Source organism: Podarcis liolepis (assembly GCF_965112155.1).
Source record: "Podarcis liolepis genome assembly, chromosome: 14".
Classification (NCBI taxonomy): domain Eukaryota; kingdom Metazoa; phylum Chordata; class Lepidosauria; order Squamata; family Lacertidae; genus Podarcis; species Podarcis liolepis.
The window spans coordinates 16,871,645-16,885,657 of record NC_139569.1 but is presented as its reverse complement, the minus strand read 5'-3'; the positions used below and the strand labels follow the sequence as shown (position 1 = coordinate 16,885,657).

General features: G+C 43.8%; 1 protein-coding gene across 1 annotated transcript; it reads left to right on the top strand.

Moving 5' to 3' along the window:
* The first annotated feature begins 26 nt into the window (after positions 1-26).
* On the top strand, positions 27-6,052 carry MRPS34 (mitochondrial ribosomal protein S34). The gene is made up of 4 exons (XM_083474569.1): positions 27-172; positions 1,359-1,682; positions 3,156-3,198; positions 5,626-6,052. Exons 2-4 carry the CDS (start codon positions 1,365-1,367, stop codon positions 5,907-5,909), a joined length of 645 nt encoding a protein of 214 aa, XP_083330695.1. The 5' UTR covers positions 27-172; positions 1,359-1,364; the 3' UTR covers positions 5,910-6,052.
* Positions 6,053-14,013: the final 7,961 nt, after the last annotated feature.

The window sequence follows — 14,013 nt, the reverse complement described above, 5'->3', positions numbered from 1 at the left end:
TCTAAGGTCTGTGGCCAACCTCTATGCGTTCAATCATAGAGTTAGCAAGTTATTACGGGTTCACACACACACAAAAAAAAGGAGCGGAAATGTTGCGCACCGGATGATTTAGCGAGTTGGATCGCCTACGTTAGAGCGGTTGGATCAAGCAGTTGGTGTTAAGTGGTGAAAGGTAAGGTGGCGGGATAAGGGAGGAATGATTGTGGGGTGGAAATTCCACTTTTTATTTATTTTATTGAGTTAATGGCCGGGAGGGCATTCGCATCATGGTGTCCTAGGTTCTAGTCTGAAACTCTAACCACTATGCCACACTGCTTCTGCTCCCAACCCGCGCATGGTTCGGATGCATGGCATGTAGCCACCAAAAGCAGACCCTCCAAGTGTCCCTATTTTCCAGGGATGTCCCTGATTTAGAGAAGCCGTCCCGGTTTCTGATCTGATCCAGAATGTCCCGCTTTTCCTTAAGACGCCCCTATTTTCACTGGAGAAATAGGCAATCCTGTAAAGGGAAGGTTTTTGTTTTTTTTTTTTAAAAAAAGTTTACTTTTTATTACGTTTTTATATATGTTGAAAGCTGCCCAGAGTGGCTTTGGCAACCCAGTAAGCTGTGTGTGGTATAAATAGTAAAATTACAATTATGGAATGGGACATCCCTATTTTCATTGGAGAAATGTTGGAGGGTATGCAGAAGCCAGGCATTCAGTATTGTGGTTCCAATCCTGTGGAACCCTGCTGAACTGCAAGGACTTTTCTATTTTAACAGGCATGTTAAGGTAGTTTTCCAAGATGTGTTTTAATTATTCTTACTTATCTGTATGAAAGATTTTATTTATTCACCTACTACATTTGTATACCACCAAGGTGATGTGCCTGGTTCTCTTCCTCCCTATTTTACCCTCACTACAACCCTTTGAAGTAGTTTAGGCAGAGAGACAGTAATTGACCCAAGGTCACCCAGTATGCTTCATGACTGAGTGGGCTTTTAAATCCCTCATTATTAACATTCAGAAGGAATTTTAAAATATTATTGTTCAGTCACACAGTTGATGGCTGAAAGATACAGTTTCTGGCTACCTTGAAATTATAGGCTGTGACAGTATGTGACCTTTTTTTAAACGTGTGTATTAGATGTGCTAAATGCTTTTAGATGCTTTCAAGTCCTTTTTAAAAAATGCATTCTTTTGTTTTAATGGTATTGTTTTGTTGCTTTGCTGTTTGCCACCCTGGGCTTCTCTGGAAGTAAGGGTGGGATGGAAATATAATAAATAATTATCTAGTGAGTTGAGTGGAGATTTCAGCCTGTGTCTCCCTGATTCTAGTCCCAACATACTAACCTCACCTATGTTTTCATTTCTCAGACAGCCATGGCTCGCAAGAAAGTCCACCGCCCGATCGCAGCAATGGCCAAGAAAGTCCGTGAGTACTTGGCCCTGAAGAATAAGCCTCGAGACTCTGAGCGCTATGCGGTGGACTACGAGAAAATGACTCGTGCTTACACAGGCAAGCTGCTGCCCGTCCTGGCCTGGGAGGATGTGAGGAACGAGAACCGGCTCTTCACCCTACTCAGCCGGCTGCGCCTCTTTGGCATTGGGCGGATGGTCACACGCAAATCCTGGTTATGGCAGTATGACGAACCTTGTTATTGGGTTATCACCAAAGTGAAGGTGGATTACACAGCCGAGGTGGGTGGTTTTTTTTTACTGGAAGGGAGTGTGTAAGGATTGGGTCCCCCATGATAACTGTCCCTTTCAGAGAGTGCAAATTTAGCAATTAAAGTGGATTAATGAGAGCGCTGTGGGTGGCGCTGTGGGTAAAACCACAGTGCCTAGGACTTGCCGATCGTATGGTCGGCAGTTCGAATCCCCGCGGTGGGGTGAGCTCCCGTCTTTCGGTCCCAGCTCCTGCCCACCTAGCACTTCGAAAGCACCCTTAAAAGTGCAAGTAGATAAATAGGTACCGCTTTATAGCGGGAAGGTAAACGGCGTTTCCGTGTGCTGTGCTGGTGCTGGCTCGCCAGAGCAGCGATGTCACACTGGCCACGTGACCCGGAAGTATCTGCGGACGGCTCTGGCTCCCGGCCTCTAGAGTGAGATGAGCGCACAACCCTAGAGTCTGACAAGACTGGCCCGTACGGGCAGGGGTACCTTTACCTTTAATGAGAACATAAGTGTCAGGAGTTCAGCCTACACTCGAGTAGAACTCTGGCAGAGACACATGCCCGACTGGTATGTTCTCTCCCTCCTGCTCGATCGTTCGGGAGCTTCATAAGCTTTCTTCAGCCTGAACATCACAGCGACCGATGCCAACCGACACCGGCACACTTAGGGATCCGCAGAGTTTGCGCATCTTGCGCGACAGACCTCAGCAACTCAGCATTTTGGCTAATCTACTTTATTTACTTACAAACACACACAGAGGACTGCAACATGGCTCCCTCTCTCTCTAGCATCAGACAGCAATGAGAATGAACAAAGGACAATAGTCCCACTTCCTGGAACACAGTAACACAAACATCCTGTCTCTGTCACTTCCCAATCTGTGGAGTCAAAACATATACTGTCATGTGAAAGACAAAAATCCCATGACTGCAATCATAGATCAGGAATTCTAACAATAAGATGAGCCTGCTGGGCTGGGCCAATGGGCCATCCAATTCAGTATCCTGTTCGCACAGTGGCTGAGCAGATGGCTATGGGAAGACTTCAAGCTGGGCATAAGCTCAGCAGCACTCTGCCCACCTGTGATTCCTAGAAACTGCTACTCAGAGGTACAATGCCTCTGACAGTGGAGGTAGAGCATAGTCAGTATGGCTAGTAGCCATTGATAGCCTTATTCTCCATGAATTTAAAGCCATTTGAAGTGCTCTGTTGTCTTAGCTCAATGTATCCAATTCTGGCAGTAGAAAGGGGATGGGGAACTGCACTGAAGAGTGGGGGTTGAAGAAATTATTTGTAGGAAGATGTATAAACACCCTGGAAGCAAATTGGGGTGAATGCTCATTGTCGTATAAACCATCTCACAAACAATTCAGAACAAATGCTTCATAAAAAAGGACATCATGCTCTTCTTCCCAGAGGAGTCCAGGGTGCCATGTACATGTAAGCATATGTATTTCTACATGTGTAAAATACAAAAATACAAATTCTCTGTTACAGAATATGGATCATGGAAAAGCCTGGGGGTACTTGACGTTCCGAGGTAAGAGAAGAGCTGCTTTGTGAGGCTTTTACAATTAATCCCTCTTTCCCAGTGTTAAGAAACTGAAATTTGAATTTAGGAGCTAAATGGCACCTTAAACCTAGGTCACGGGTGTCATAACAGAAACCAAACGAGCTAGGTTGGTTTATTTTGAATTTTATTAGGATTTTTAAAAAGGTATCTATTTCTCCAGCAGGGTAAGTCACATTTGAGGATTGCAGGAGTTCAGTTTCAGACAAAGGAAGAAGAAAAAAAATCAGCTTTGCATTACTTCATTATAGCTCATGTGTTTTAATATTTAAATTGAACTTTGGTTTTTTAATACTTCTCTTCACTTTCTCTAGGCATCCGGAAAAGAGGGTGGGATGTCTAGGCGCACTTTTTGAAATATAAGTATACAAAGCTGAAAATGAATGAACTGCAGCTAAAATCTTATGTTCATTTTTCACACGGTCTAGTCCTCATCTGAAGACTGCAAAAAACAAAGCCGTGTTTCCCCTGCCCGCCCCCTTAATATTATTATATTACGCTGAATAAAATGCTGCCTTTCTGTAAGGCCAGCTGAGAGGCAGAATCAGATCAGCTTACCTGATGCTGCATTGATTTCTTGGAAGTTGAGCAGGCAGGAATTTCTCCTCCCCCACCCTTAACGCCAGCAGTGGTAGTTTTAATCTGAAATCTTAGGCGCAGTACTGCACCCAGAGCTCAGAAATTGCTCGTGCTAATGAAATTCCCAGTTGCAAAATGCACCTAGAATAATGGGAGTTTCGAACGCTGCTTTTTCCAGGGAACTCTGAGAAATGTGACTCCGTGAGGGGATCAGGGGTCTACTACCAACTCTCAGCACCTTTAGCAAACTATGCTCAGGTTTCTTTGGCGAAAGCCGTGACTGTTTAAAGTTGTATGATATTGCTTTAAATCAGGGGTCAGCAAACTTTTTCAGCAGGGGGCCGGCGGAAATGAACGAATTCCTGTGCCCCACAAATAATCCAGATGCATTTTAAATAAAAGGACACACTCTACTCATGTAAAAACACCAGACAGGCCCCACAAATAACCCAGAGATGCATTTTAAATAAAAGGATACATTCTACTGATGTAAAAACACGCTGATTCCCGGACCGTCTGCAGGCCAGATTGAGAAGGCGATTGGGCTGGATCCAGCCCCTGGGCCTTAGTTTGCCTACCCATGCTTTAAATACATAGTGCAAATGGGGCCTTATTTAAGAAACCCAATGGGTTCTGAGATTAACAGGTATTGCCTTAGGCCAGTGGTAAAGAATCTTTGGCCATGGGCCTAACTAGTTTCTGATTTGGTCTCCAACACTTGTTTCCTCAAGCACTGTGCCCTACCCCAATATATCAGGCTTCCTCAGACTCGGCCCTCCAGATGTTTTTGGCCTACAACTCCCATGATCCCTAGCTAGCAGGACCAGTGGTCAGAGATGATGGGAACTGTAGTCTCAGAACATCTGGAGGGCTGAGTTTGAGGAAGACTGCCATACATGGTGTAAATTTTGATCTCAGGTTTGGGCCCCGGTGAAGACATGGCCGCAAGAGAACAATTGACAGTTGCTTTCTAAGGCTCCTAATCAGAGCTCCCAGGTGAATTTTATCCTTGCCAACAGCAGGACTTGGGCGTCGTGATGACATCAGATGACTGACAAGTGGGTGGCTCTGCCCACCATCAAAGTAAACAGGCTGGGGAACTTGGAGTCCAGCTCTCCATCCAGATCCTTTCCCCCACCCATGCCTTAGGCTGTGCAGGGTCAAATATATATTTGTGTTCATGAAGTCTAGAAGCCTCCCTTTGTTTAAAAAAGAAAAGAAATAGACGTTGAGATTCTGGGACAAGTTCCACGTTCTGTATTTAGCCTGCTCTCCTGCAGAATTCTTGAACAGTGGTACCTCGGGTTAAGTAGTTAATTCATTCCGGAGGTCCGTACTTAACCTGAAACTGTTCTTAACCTGAAGCACCACTTTAGCTAATGGGGCCTCCTGCTGCCGCCGCGCCGCCGGAGCCCAATTTCTGTTCTTATCTTGAAGCAAAGTTCTTAACCTGAAGCACTATTTCTGGGTTAGTGGAGTGTGTAACCTGAAGCGTATGTAACCTGAGGTACCACTGTATATGCAAGGGGTCTAATGTAGGCTTACCTGGGAGTAAGGCCCATTGAACTCAGTGGAACTTACTTTTGAGTTGGCATCCCTAGGCCTGCACTGAAACTCTTGGGCATTCTTTTGCTACTTGATGGCTGCAGAAGTTGTTACTAGGTAGCAGCTCAATTTTGACCCTACCTACCTGGGTCACTTGTGGATGAAGGATGCCCTGCAGGTCACTGCCACCTGTGGGGTTTGTGTGTGTGAAATGTAGGAATGTGAGCATTTCCTGTGTCCATAGCTCTCTTCACCGTGTCAACTTCTCCTTAGGCAAAACAGAAAGCGAAGTGAAAGAAATCGACAAGGCCATGTATCACGACTGGCGCATGGTACCAAGGCATGAGGAGGAGGCCTTTAAGATTTTCACGCCTGTGGAGGAGGAAACGGTTCGCTACGTCCCCTACCCACCGCTGCTGCGGGCCATGATCCTCGCTCAGCAGCGGCAGGATAGCCAGAGCACCGAAGAGCCCATGCTGGACCTGGAGAGACCCCTTTTCTTCCCAAGAGAGTACTTTGCAAATCCTAAGAAGCAAGCCGAAGGAACGCCAGTGTGAAGATTTTACAGAGCATTGTTTGTTTTCACTAGTTCTTCATATTTATTTCTGATCTTTCATTAAAAAATTACGTTTGGAGGACAATCACGTTTCTTTTAATAACAGAGAATGTATTGCAATAAATGCCGGAGCTCAGAATCTTTCATGGGTGTGATTAATCCTTGAACGATCTCATTTCGACTCTCTTTTTGCGCCGTCCGCGTTGGCAGCTTGATGAAATATGGGCCACAATCCCTGCTCTTACGCCCCGATGCCTAGATTGAAATAAAGCCTGTGGATTTCAATGGAGCCTGCTTCAAGGCATGCATTGTTCTAATTATAACTAAATTACAAGGCACATAATTTTGTTTCCCGCATCTAAATGATTGGTAGTTTTGCAGGTGTCAACCAATTTTAAAATGAAAAAATTCTGCTTTTAATGTGTGGCTTTTTGGGGGGGTGGGAGGGTGAGTATTATTATTTGGTTGCATCCTTCAAATAATAAAATTACTTCTGGCTGCTTCACTGAATCTGCTTGAGAACCTTGATCGAGAAATGATGGTCTTTAGACAACATGCTTTACAACGGTAACCTTGTCCAGCTGACATTTTACCGGCTTCTCCGCAAGAATTTCATGGGGTACTTTGTCAAAAGCCTTACTGAAATCAAGATACAAAACATCCACAGCATTACCCTGATCCACCAAGCTTGTACCTCTATCAAAAAGAAAGAAATGAAGTTCATCTGGCATGACTTGCTTTTGATAAACCCATGCTGGGTCTTAGTAATCACAGCACCCTTATCTAAATGCTCTTAGGCCCAATATTTAAATATCTGCTCTAGGACCTTTCCTCATATTGATATCAAGCTCATCAGTCTGTAGTTACCTGGGGTCTTCTCCCCTCCCCCCCTCTGAAGGGCAATATTTGCCCAAGGCCAGTCCACAAGAACCTCACCTCGCCTCCAAGAATTCTCAAAGATTATAGACAGGCTCTGAGATTACACCTGCAAGCTCCTTTAGGTTTAAAATTTTAATCGACCTGAAACTTCAGTATTTTAGTATATTTCCTTCTAATAATCACATTTTTGTATGCATTTTTTACTAATGTACACATTTTGCAAGCAATTTCTCCTGATATTCAGTAATGCATGCTACTTTCACTAATATTATTATTTTTACACACCCTTCTCTCCCTTTTGTTGACAGTGGCTGGTTGGCAAAATGTATAGCAAAATTTGGGTATTTGCTAATCACGAAGGATGCCACCCTGTGTTTTGGTTCTCATATTGTTTTGGAAAGCGCAAATTTGATTGATTCAGGTTTAAATGCAAACAGAATCAAATTTATATACTCTGTCTATTTGTGACCTTCCAGCTGTTGTTTGGACTCTATTTCCCATCAGGCAGTAGTTGGAATGCTGGCAGTTTTAATCCATCAACATCTGGAGAGCCACAGGTTTCCCATGCCTGATTATGCTCAGATTATGCTGAGATTTCCATACAGTTTTTCTTCTCGCCTGAGAAAGAGTAGGTGTACAAATATCTCTCAAAAGCACAAAACGACAAGTTCTTTTTTTTTTTAGTCTTCCAAGCTATTAATCATTCTGAAGTGGGGGAGGGATCTAAGCATGAAAGCAAGAGTGAAAGTCAATGACTTCCTCATCTGTGTAATGACCACAGTCTTCCCAAAGAACTGATAATGATTTTTTTTACATCATGCAATTAACCTTTCCTTGCTGAGTAGTTAACAGCAGCTGGGAGATTCCCTCAGGGGGAAAGAGCATTACTTTAGTCAAGCAAGCTTTGCAGAGCTTATTTCATGTCCACTTAAAATCAGGCTAGGCATTCCTCTTCTTTTCCTATCCACATCCAAGGACAATGTAGTGTTCAGCATGTGGATATTCTAGTGGGGTGAAGAAGGTGAGAAGCTATTCAACAAGTTAATGACAGCGTTCTTGGTATTATTGGGTAGAGTTGATTATGCCACGGTGATGAAGAAGCACTGCTGTAACAAATATCACAAAGAAATGATGGAGATTATAAATGATGGAGATTATAAATGAAATTATTGGAAGCAATGTAATCTTAATACCCAATGTGCTTTACTGGGAGGTCTGAAAGGGGAAGTTTTGGAACTTGCAGCAGCTGTGATTGCTGCGGTCAGACTAATCAAAGGAAAGAACTGGAAATCAGATAAATCAGTTGTCATCTGAGGGGGTCGTAGTCATATTTATTGAAATACGGAGTCTTTTTTGTTAATTGTTGGAAGGGAAAATACCAAGACATTGGGACCTGGGAAGCTGCTTTGTACTGAGTCAAACCATTGGGTCAATCTAGTTTGATATTGTTTACACTGGCTGGCAGCAGTTAACCTTATTTTCACTCCTCTCATTTCTCCTTAAATTATAATAATAGTTTTATACTTTGCATTTTTTAAAAGCCAGTCTTGTGGCACCTTAAAGATATATATATATATATATATATATATATATTTGCTTTCGTAGATTTTCACGGGTACAGGAATGCAGGTTTAGGTGTCTTCGGGTGTCTTCCCGTGTAAGAGTTGGGGTGTCTAGGCGACGTTTCGACGAGGTCTCACTCGTCATCTTCAGGCTGGTGCTTTCGGCTTCTTGTTACTGGAATATATATATATATATATATATATATATATATATATGGGGGTATGGTTCATGGAGTAGAAACTTGCTGAAGTGTTTACCTTCAGGTGGCAAGTTATATACAGTGGGGGCAAATATGAAAAATGGGGCCACTCTCCCTATAAAACTTCTGGTCTTTTCCATCCAGGTGTTTTTGGAGTACAACTCCCATCATCCCTAGCTGGCAGGACCAGTGGTCAGGGATGATGGGAATTGTAGTCCAAAAGCAGCTGGAGACTCAAGTTTGAGAAACCCTGCAATAGAGTATATTGGGAAAGGGTGTGGATGGCAGGTGGGGACCCTGAACAGGAACACTCCATTTTGTTGTAGGTCCTCCTTGTGTTATCAAAGAGCCTTTATTTAATGCCTGTTTGCTGTTTCTTTTGCGTTGTTTCAAATTTTCTCGTGAGCCTTTGCCGTCTAAATCCCTACTCAAATCGCATCTAGCAACAGAATCCTGCAGAGGGCGCTGTAGTCTGTGCGCATAAACATCTCACAAGGAATCCCAGTGTGTCTCCTGTTCTCATCCTCCTCCTGCAGCAGCGTCATCTCTGCAGCAATTCCCAAACAATTTACAGGGGAAACACCAAAATACAGCAGGGGATCCGTTTCTGCAGATTCAGCTGGTCACCCCCAAATCCCAACGCTACCCTCTTGACACAAGGACAGGAGGGCATTGTCAAAACAAAAGCAAGCACTCTGCATTTGATTCATGCACGGAGAAAGTAGAATCTAGCAGGAAATGCTTCCCACAGCAAAGTGGTGAATGAAGGTCCATAGGCCGAAATCCTCCTTCCCTTGCCACCAGGGGTTTGGACTGGACTTGGCTGGGAGCTGACCTTTGAGAAACAAAACCAAGGAGTCGTGCTAATGTTGCCCTGTTCCTTCAGAGTGCCTTGCTGCATTGCAACAGAGCATTCTAACTCCGACATGGATGGGAGGAAAAGCTCCTGCCTGAAACCCTGGAACGTTGCTGCCAGTCAAAGTGGACAATGCTGAATAGCTCAGTTGGTTAAAGGTAAAGGTACCCCTGAGCATTAGGTCCAGTCGTGGCCGACTCTGGGGTTGCGGCGCTCATCTCGCTTTATTGGCTGAGGGAGCCGGCGTACAGCTTCCGGGTCATGTGGCCAGCATGACTAAGCTGCTTCTGGAGAACCAGAGCAGCGCACAGGAATGCCGTTTACCTTCCTGCTGGAGCGGTACCCATTTATCTACTTGCACTTCGTGCTTTCGAACTGCTAGGTTGGCAGGAGCAGGGATTGAACAACGGGAGCTCACCCCGTCGTGGGGATTCAAACAGCCGACCTTCTGATCAGCAAGTCCTAGGCCCTATGGTTTAACCCACAGCATTAGAAAATAACTAAAGAAGCTAAGAACCAAGACCAAATAACGATGACCCAAGAGATACTGTATATGAAACTGTTTCTCAATTTTGCCTTTTAGTCTGCTCTCTTTTTAATTCATTTCTTCCACTATTCCCCTCCTTCAAGTCCCTTCTTTCCTTTCTGTCAAATAAAGCATTTTTTCTTTCTTCCTTGCACTGCCCATTACCCTGATTCCTGAATTGACCCTGTCTTTACATTTATAATTGTATCCAAGTGTTTTATTGTAATTGTATCCAAGTATTCCTGTAATTGTATCTAGGTATTATTATTATTTTGTAATTGTGTCTTTACTACATGTAAATGTGAATCCCTAAGGTGACCCTTATGCAATTGTTATATTTGGTGTCTTTGCAATGGAATTGACCCCTTTGTAGCCTTGTGGCTTATCAGTGTTTGTTCAACTTCTCAATGATTGTAACTACTTTCAGGAAAATAAGAATTGGAAACTACGTATTGAAATTGCATCACTTTATTGTAACCATGAAAGTATAAATGTTTTTAGCCTCAACCTAATCACTTCCACTCAGCTCCCCTTCCTTCTTCTGTAAAGTTCCAGACGACCAGATCCATTTCCTTTGACACTGCGGGGAGAGGAATTCAGCTGTTAGATAAACTCTCAACCCTATTGTTATTCTAGAAAACCGGATTGGCATATCATTTGCCATCTCCCCCTGGATTTCTAGGTATTACCTTATGTAGATAGGATTTGCACCCCACCTTGTTTCTTGCACCCGAATGTCCCTTCTGTACCCTGCTCCCATGTACCTCCCCTTTACCATGTAAATTGACAAACCTGTGACAGATACGACCACCCACAATTGCGACTGTATAAATTTCTGGACTTACCTTTTGGGTGGAGTTCCTCATGCAATGATTCTTCAACATCAACTTTGTTGGACTGGTCATGTTGTGCGGATGCCTGATTATCGTCTTCCAGAGCAACTACTCTATTCTGAACTTTAAAATGGAAAGTGTAATGCTGGTGGCCAACAAAAAGAGGCGTAAAGACTCTCTCAAGGCAAATCTAAAAAAATGTAGCATAAACACCAACAATTGGGAAACACTTGCCTGCGAGCTCTCTAATTGGAGAACAGCCTTTACCAAAGGTGTCATGGGTTTTGAAGACACTCGAACGCAGGATGCAAGGGAGAAACGTGCTAAGAGGAAGGCACGCTTGGCAAATCCACACTGTGATCAACTCCTGCCTGGAAACCAATGTCCCCGCTGTGGAAGGACGTGTGAATCCAGAATTGGCCTTCACAGTCACTTATGGACTCGCTGTTAAGACTGTGAGTAAGACAATCTTACTCAGCTACGAGTGATCGCCAAAGGAGAAGACCTTTTGTCACCTTTGCATAGGGAACCTGCTTCTCTCTCTCCTTGGTTGGACATTACTCGCCTTCTCCGGCTCTATTGGACTCCTTTGGGGCCCTGAACCAAATTCTCTGTGTTTTACATCAACCCTCATGCTCTAACTCTACAATTCTAGAATTCGGATGTCTATTCTACCCTGTTTTTGCATAAATCTGCATTATATAGAGACCATTTTTATGCTGCTCTTTTGCACAAGCCACAGGGCAGGTTCTAGAAAGGCAAACAGATAGACATGCACAAATCCATAAAAACAACAAATTACTGAATTACAGGTACCAACAGCAGCAGCAATCAGATCTCTCCTCTGCCTAGTGCCCACCAAAAAAGAGGTGTCTTAATTGGAGTAAGAACTCCAATTGTTCACAACGGAACAATTGTAAACAGCATGTCTAGTAAACAAATCCGAACGTGCACAAAATCAGCTCTCTCTGATCACAGCTATCTACCCATTTCTAAAAAGCAGTAGTAAGAATGAGGGCTGCTGTGCTCATATATATATTTGCATTTGGATTTACCGTAAATGTGTACCGTATTTTTCGCTCTATAAGACGCACCAGACCACAAGACGCACCTAGTTTTTGGAGGAGGAAAACAAGAAAAAAAATATTCTGAATCTCGGAAGCCAAAACAGCAAGAGGGATCACTGCGCAGTGAAAGCAGCAATCCCTCTTGCTGTTCTGGCTTCTGGGATAGCTGTGCAGCCTGCATTCGCTCCATAAGACACACACACATTTCCCCTTACTTTTTAGGAGGGAAAAAGTGAGTCTTATAGAGCAAAAAATACGGTATATTCTGAATGCATTTCTTCACTTCACATTTTTAATTGTATTCCAGTTAAAATATGCATTCTACAAATGCATTTGAATTTAAAAATATGCACGTTTGAACACATTTTGGAATGGTTTTTGAGCTGGGAACTGCATTGCAAAAATTTGGAGTTGTGCGACAGCTGAAGGCCAATTACCGCCTCATCCAAGCGTTAGGCCAGGAGATTGTCTTTGCTCAGCACTACATTATTTGTTCTTGTCAAACTCATAGTACGTTTTTTATGATCTAAATGGCTAATTTTTTCTTGCTAAGCAGACTTTCCCCTTGACAAGCCGTGTATATTGTCTCCCCGTCTTATTTTCTTGAGGAATCTAAAGGTGCTAAACAAAACCTCAGTTCACCTGCAATCAATACTGTCATAATTATTGCCCATCATTACTGCAAAAGGTTACATCTTTCCAATTACTCTCTTCCCCCCACCAGTAGAAATAATGACCTCTTGGAGCTTGCAGGGAGGTTGCTATCCATTCAGGTGACAAATCATGGCAAGGGAGTTAACAAATCATTATGACTTCTCATTGCACAGTGGTAAAGATCGGCCATGATTAAAGGTCAAGCTGATAAAGGTGTATCGTAGCAAGGAAAGCAAAATTGGTGTTCTACTGAAATGGAAGCCAGGCCACCAAATGAGCAATTTTAACAGGTTACAGAAAAGTTCCATGGGAAGAAGGAAAAAAACAACAACCTAGAAATATAGAATTGGATGGGAACCTCATCTGTCATCTAGCCTGACCCCACTGTTGGCATCCGCCTGTCTTGAAAGACAATGGAGTGTATGTATGTGTTTGCCTGGTACATTTATTTTATATCTTAGACCTTATAATACTCATACTACTATCCCACAAGGCAGTGGAGGTTTAGGATCAACACTTTCCTTTTCCTAGGTGGGCTACCTTCCCAGGTGGACGAGCCCCACCTGCCTTTCACTTCCTTCTGAAGCATATGCCAATGATCCCATGTTGATGCAGGAAATCAGCTGCTACTGCACTCCTAATAAGTGGCTGTTCTGCCTCTGCTTAAAAGCCTCTAAGAAAAGAAAGCGCACCACCTTCTGAGGCAGCTGTAAAGGCAAAAAGGTAAAGAACCCCAAGGCAGTTAAGTCCAGTCAAACTTGACTATGGGGTGCGGCCTTCATCTTGCTTTCAAGCCGAGGGAGCTGGTGTTTGTCTGCAGGCAGCTTTCCGGGTCATGTGGCCAGCATGACTAAACTGCTTATGGCACAACGGGACACCATGGCAAGTGCCAGAGCACACAGAAACACTGTTTATCTTCCCACTGCAGTGGTACCTATTTATCTACTCACGCTGGTATGCTTTCGAACTGCTAGGTTGTCAGAAGCTGGGACAGAGCAACGGGAGCTCAGCCCATCAAACAGATTCGAGCTGCCAATCTTCCGATTGGCAAGCCAAAGAGGTCCAGTGGTTTAGACCACAGCGCCACCCACTCCTGCAGTTGTATCCCATGCTAGTCCTACTTTCACCATTATGTTATTAACGTTTACTCATAATTCCTTTTCTTGAAATTTGAATCTTCAGGCCCCACTCTCTGAAACAGGGATGGGAAGCTCAGGCCTGGGCACCAATTGCTCCTCTTCAGGCCTCTCTGTCTGGCACAGTGCCTCTAATGGTGGGAGCAGAGCATATAGCAGGCCGAGTGGCCCTCCAGATGCTTTAAGACTACAATTCCCATCATCCCTGACCACTGGTCCTGCTAGCTAGGGATCATGGGAGTTGTAGGCCAAAAACATCTGGAGGGCCGAGGTTGAGGAAGCCAGGCATATGGCCTTTTGCTCTACTCATTTTATTTTAAAGCCGTGATAAGGTCACAGCCTTAGGCATATTCCTAACACCGTTGCAGGAAACCTGCTGGATCAAGCTGGTG

Bases quoted from the DNA above. Each gene is read 5' to 3' on its own strand.
- MRPS34 (XM_083474569.1), top strand. From the start codon at position 1,365: ATGGCTCGCAAGAAAGTCCACCGCCCGATCGCAGCAATGGCCAAGAAA. The intron at 1,683-3,155 runs GTGGGTGGTTTT...TCTCTGTTACAG, and splicing joins AGGTGGATTACACAGCCGAG to AATATGGATCATGGAAAAGC. The intron at 3,199-5,625 runs GTAAGAGAAGAG...ACTTCTCCTTAG, and splicing joins GGGGTACTTGACGTTCCGAG to GCAAAACAGAAAGCGAAGTG.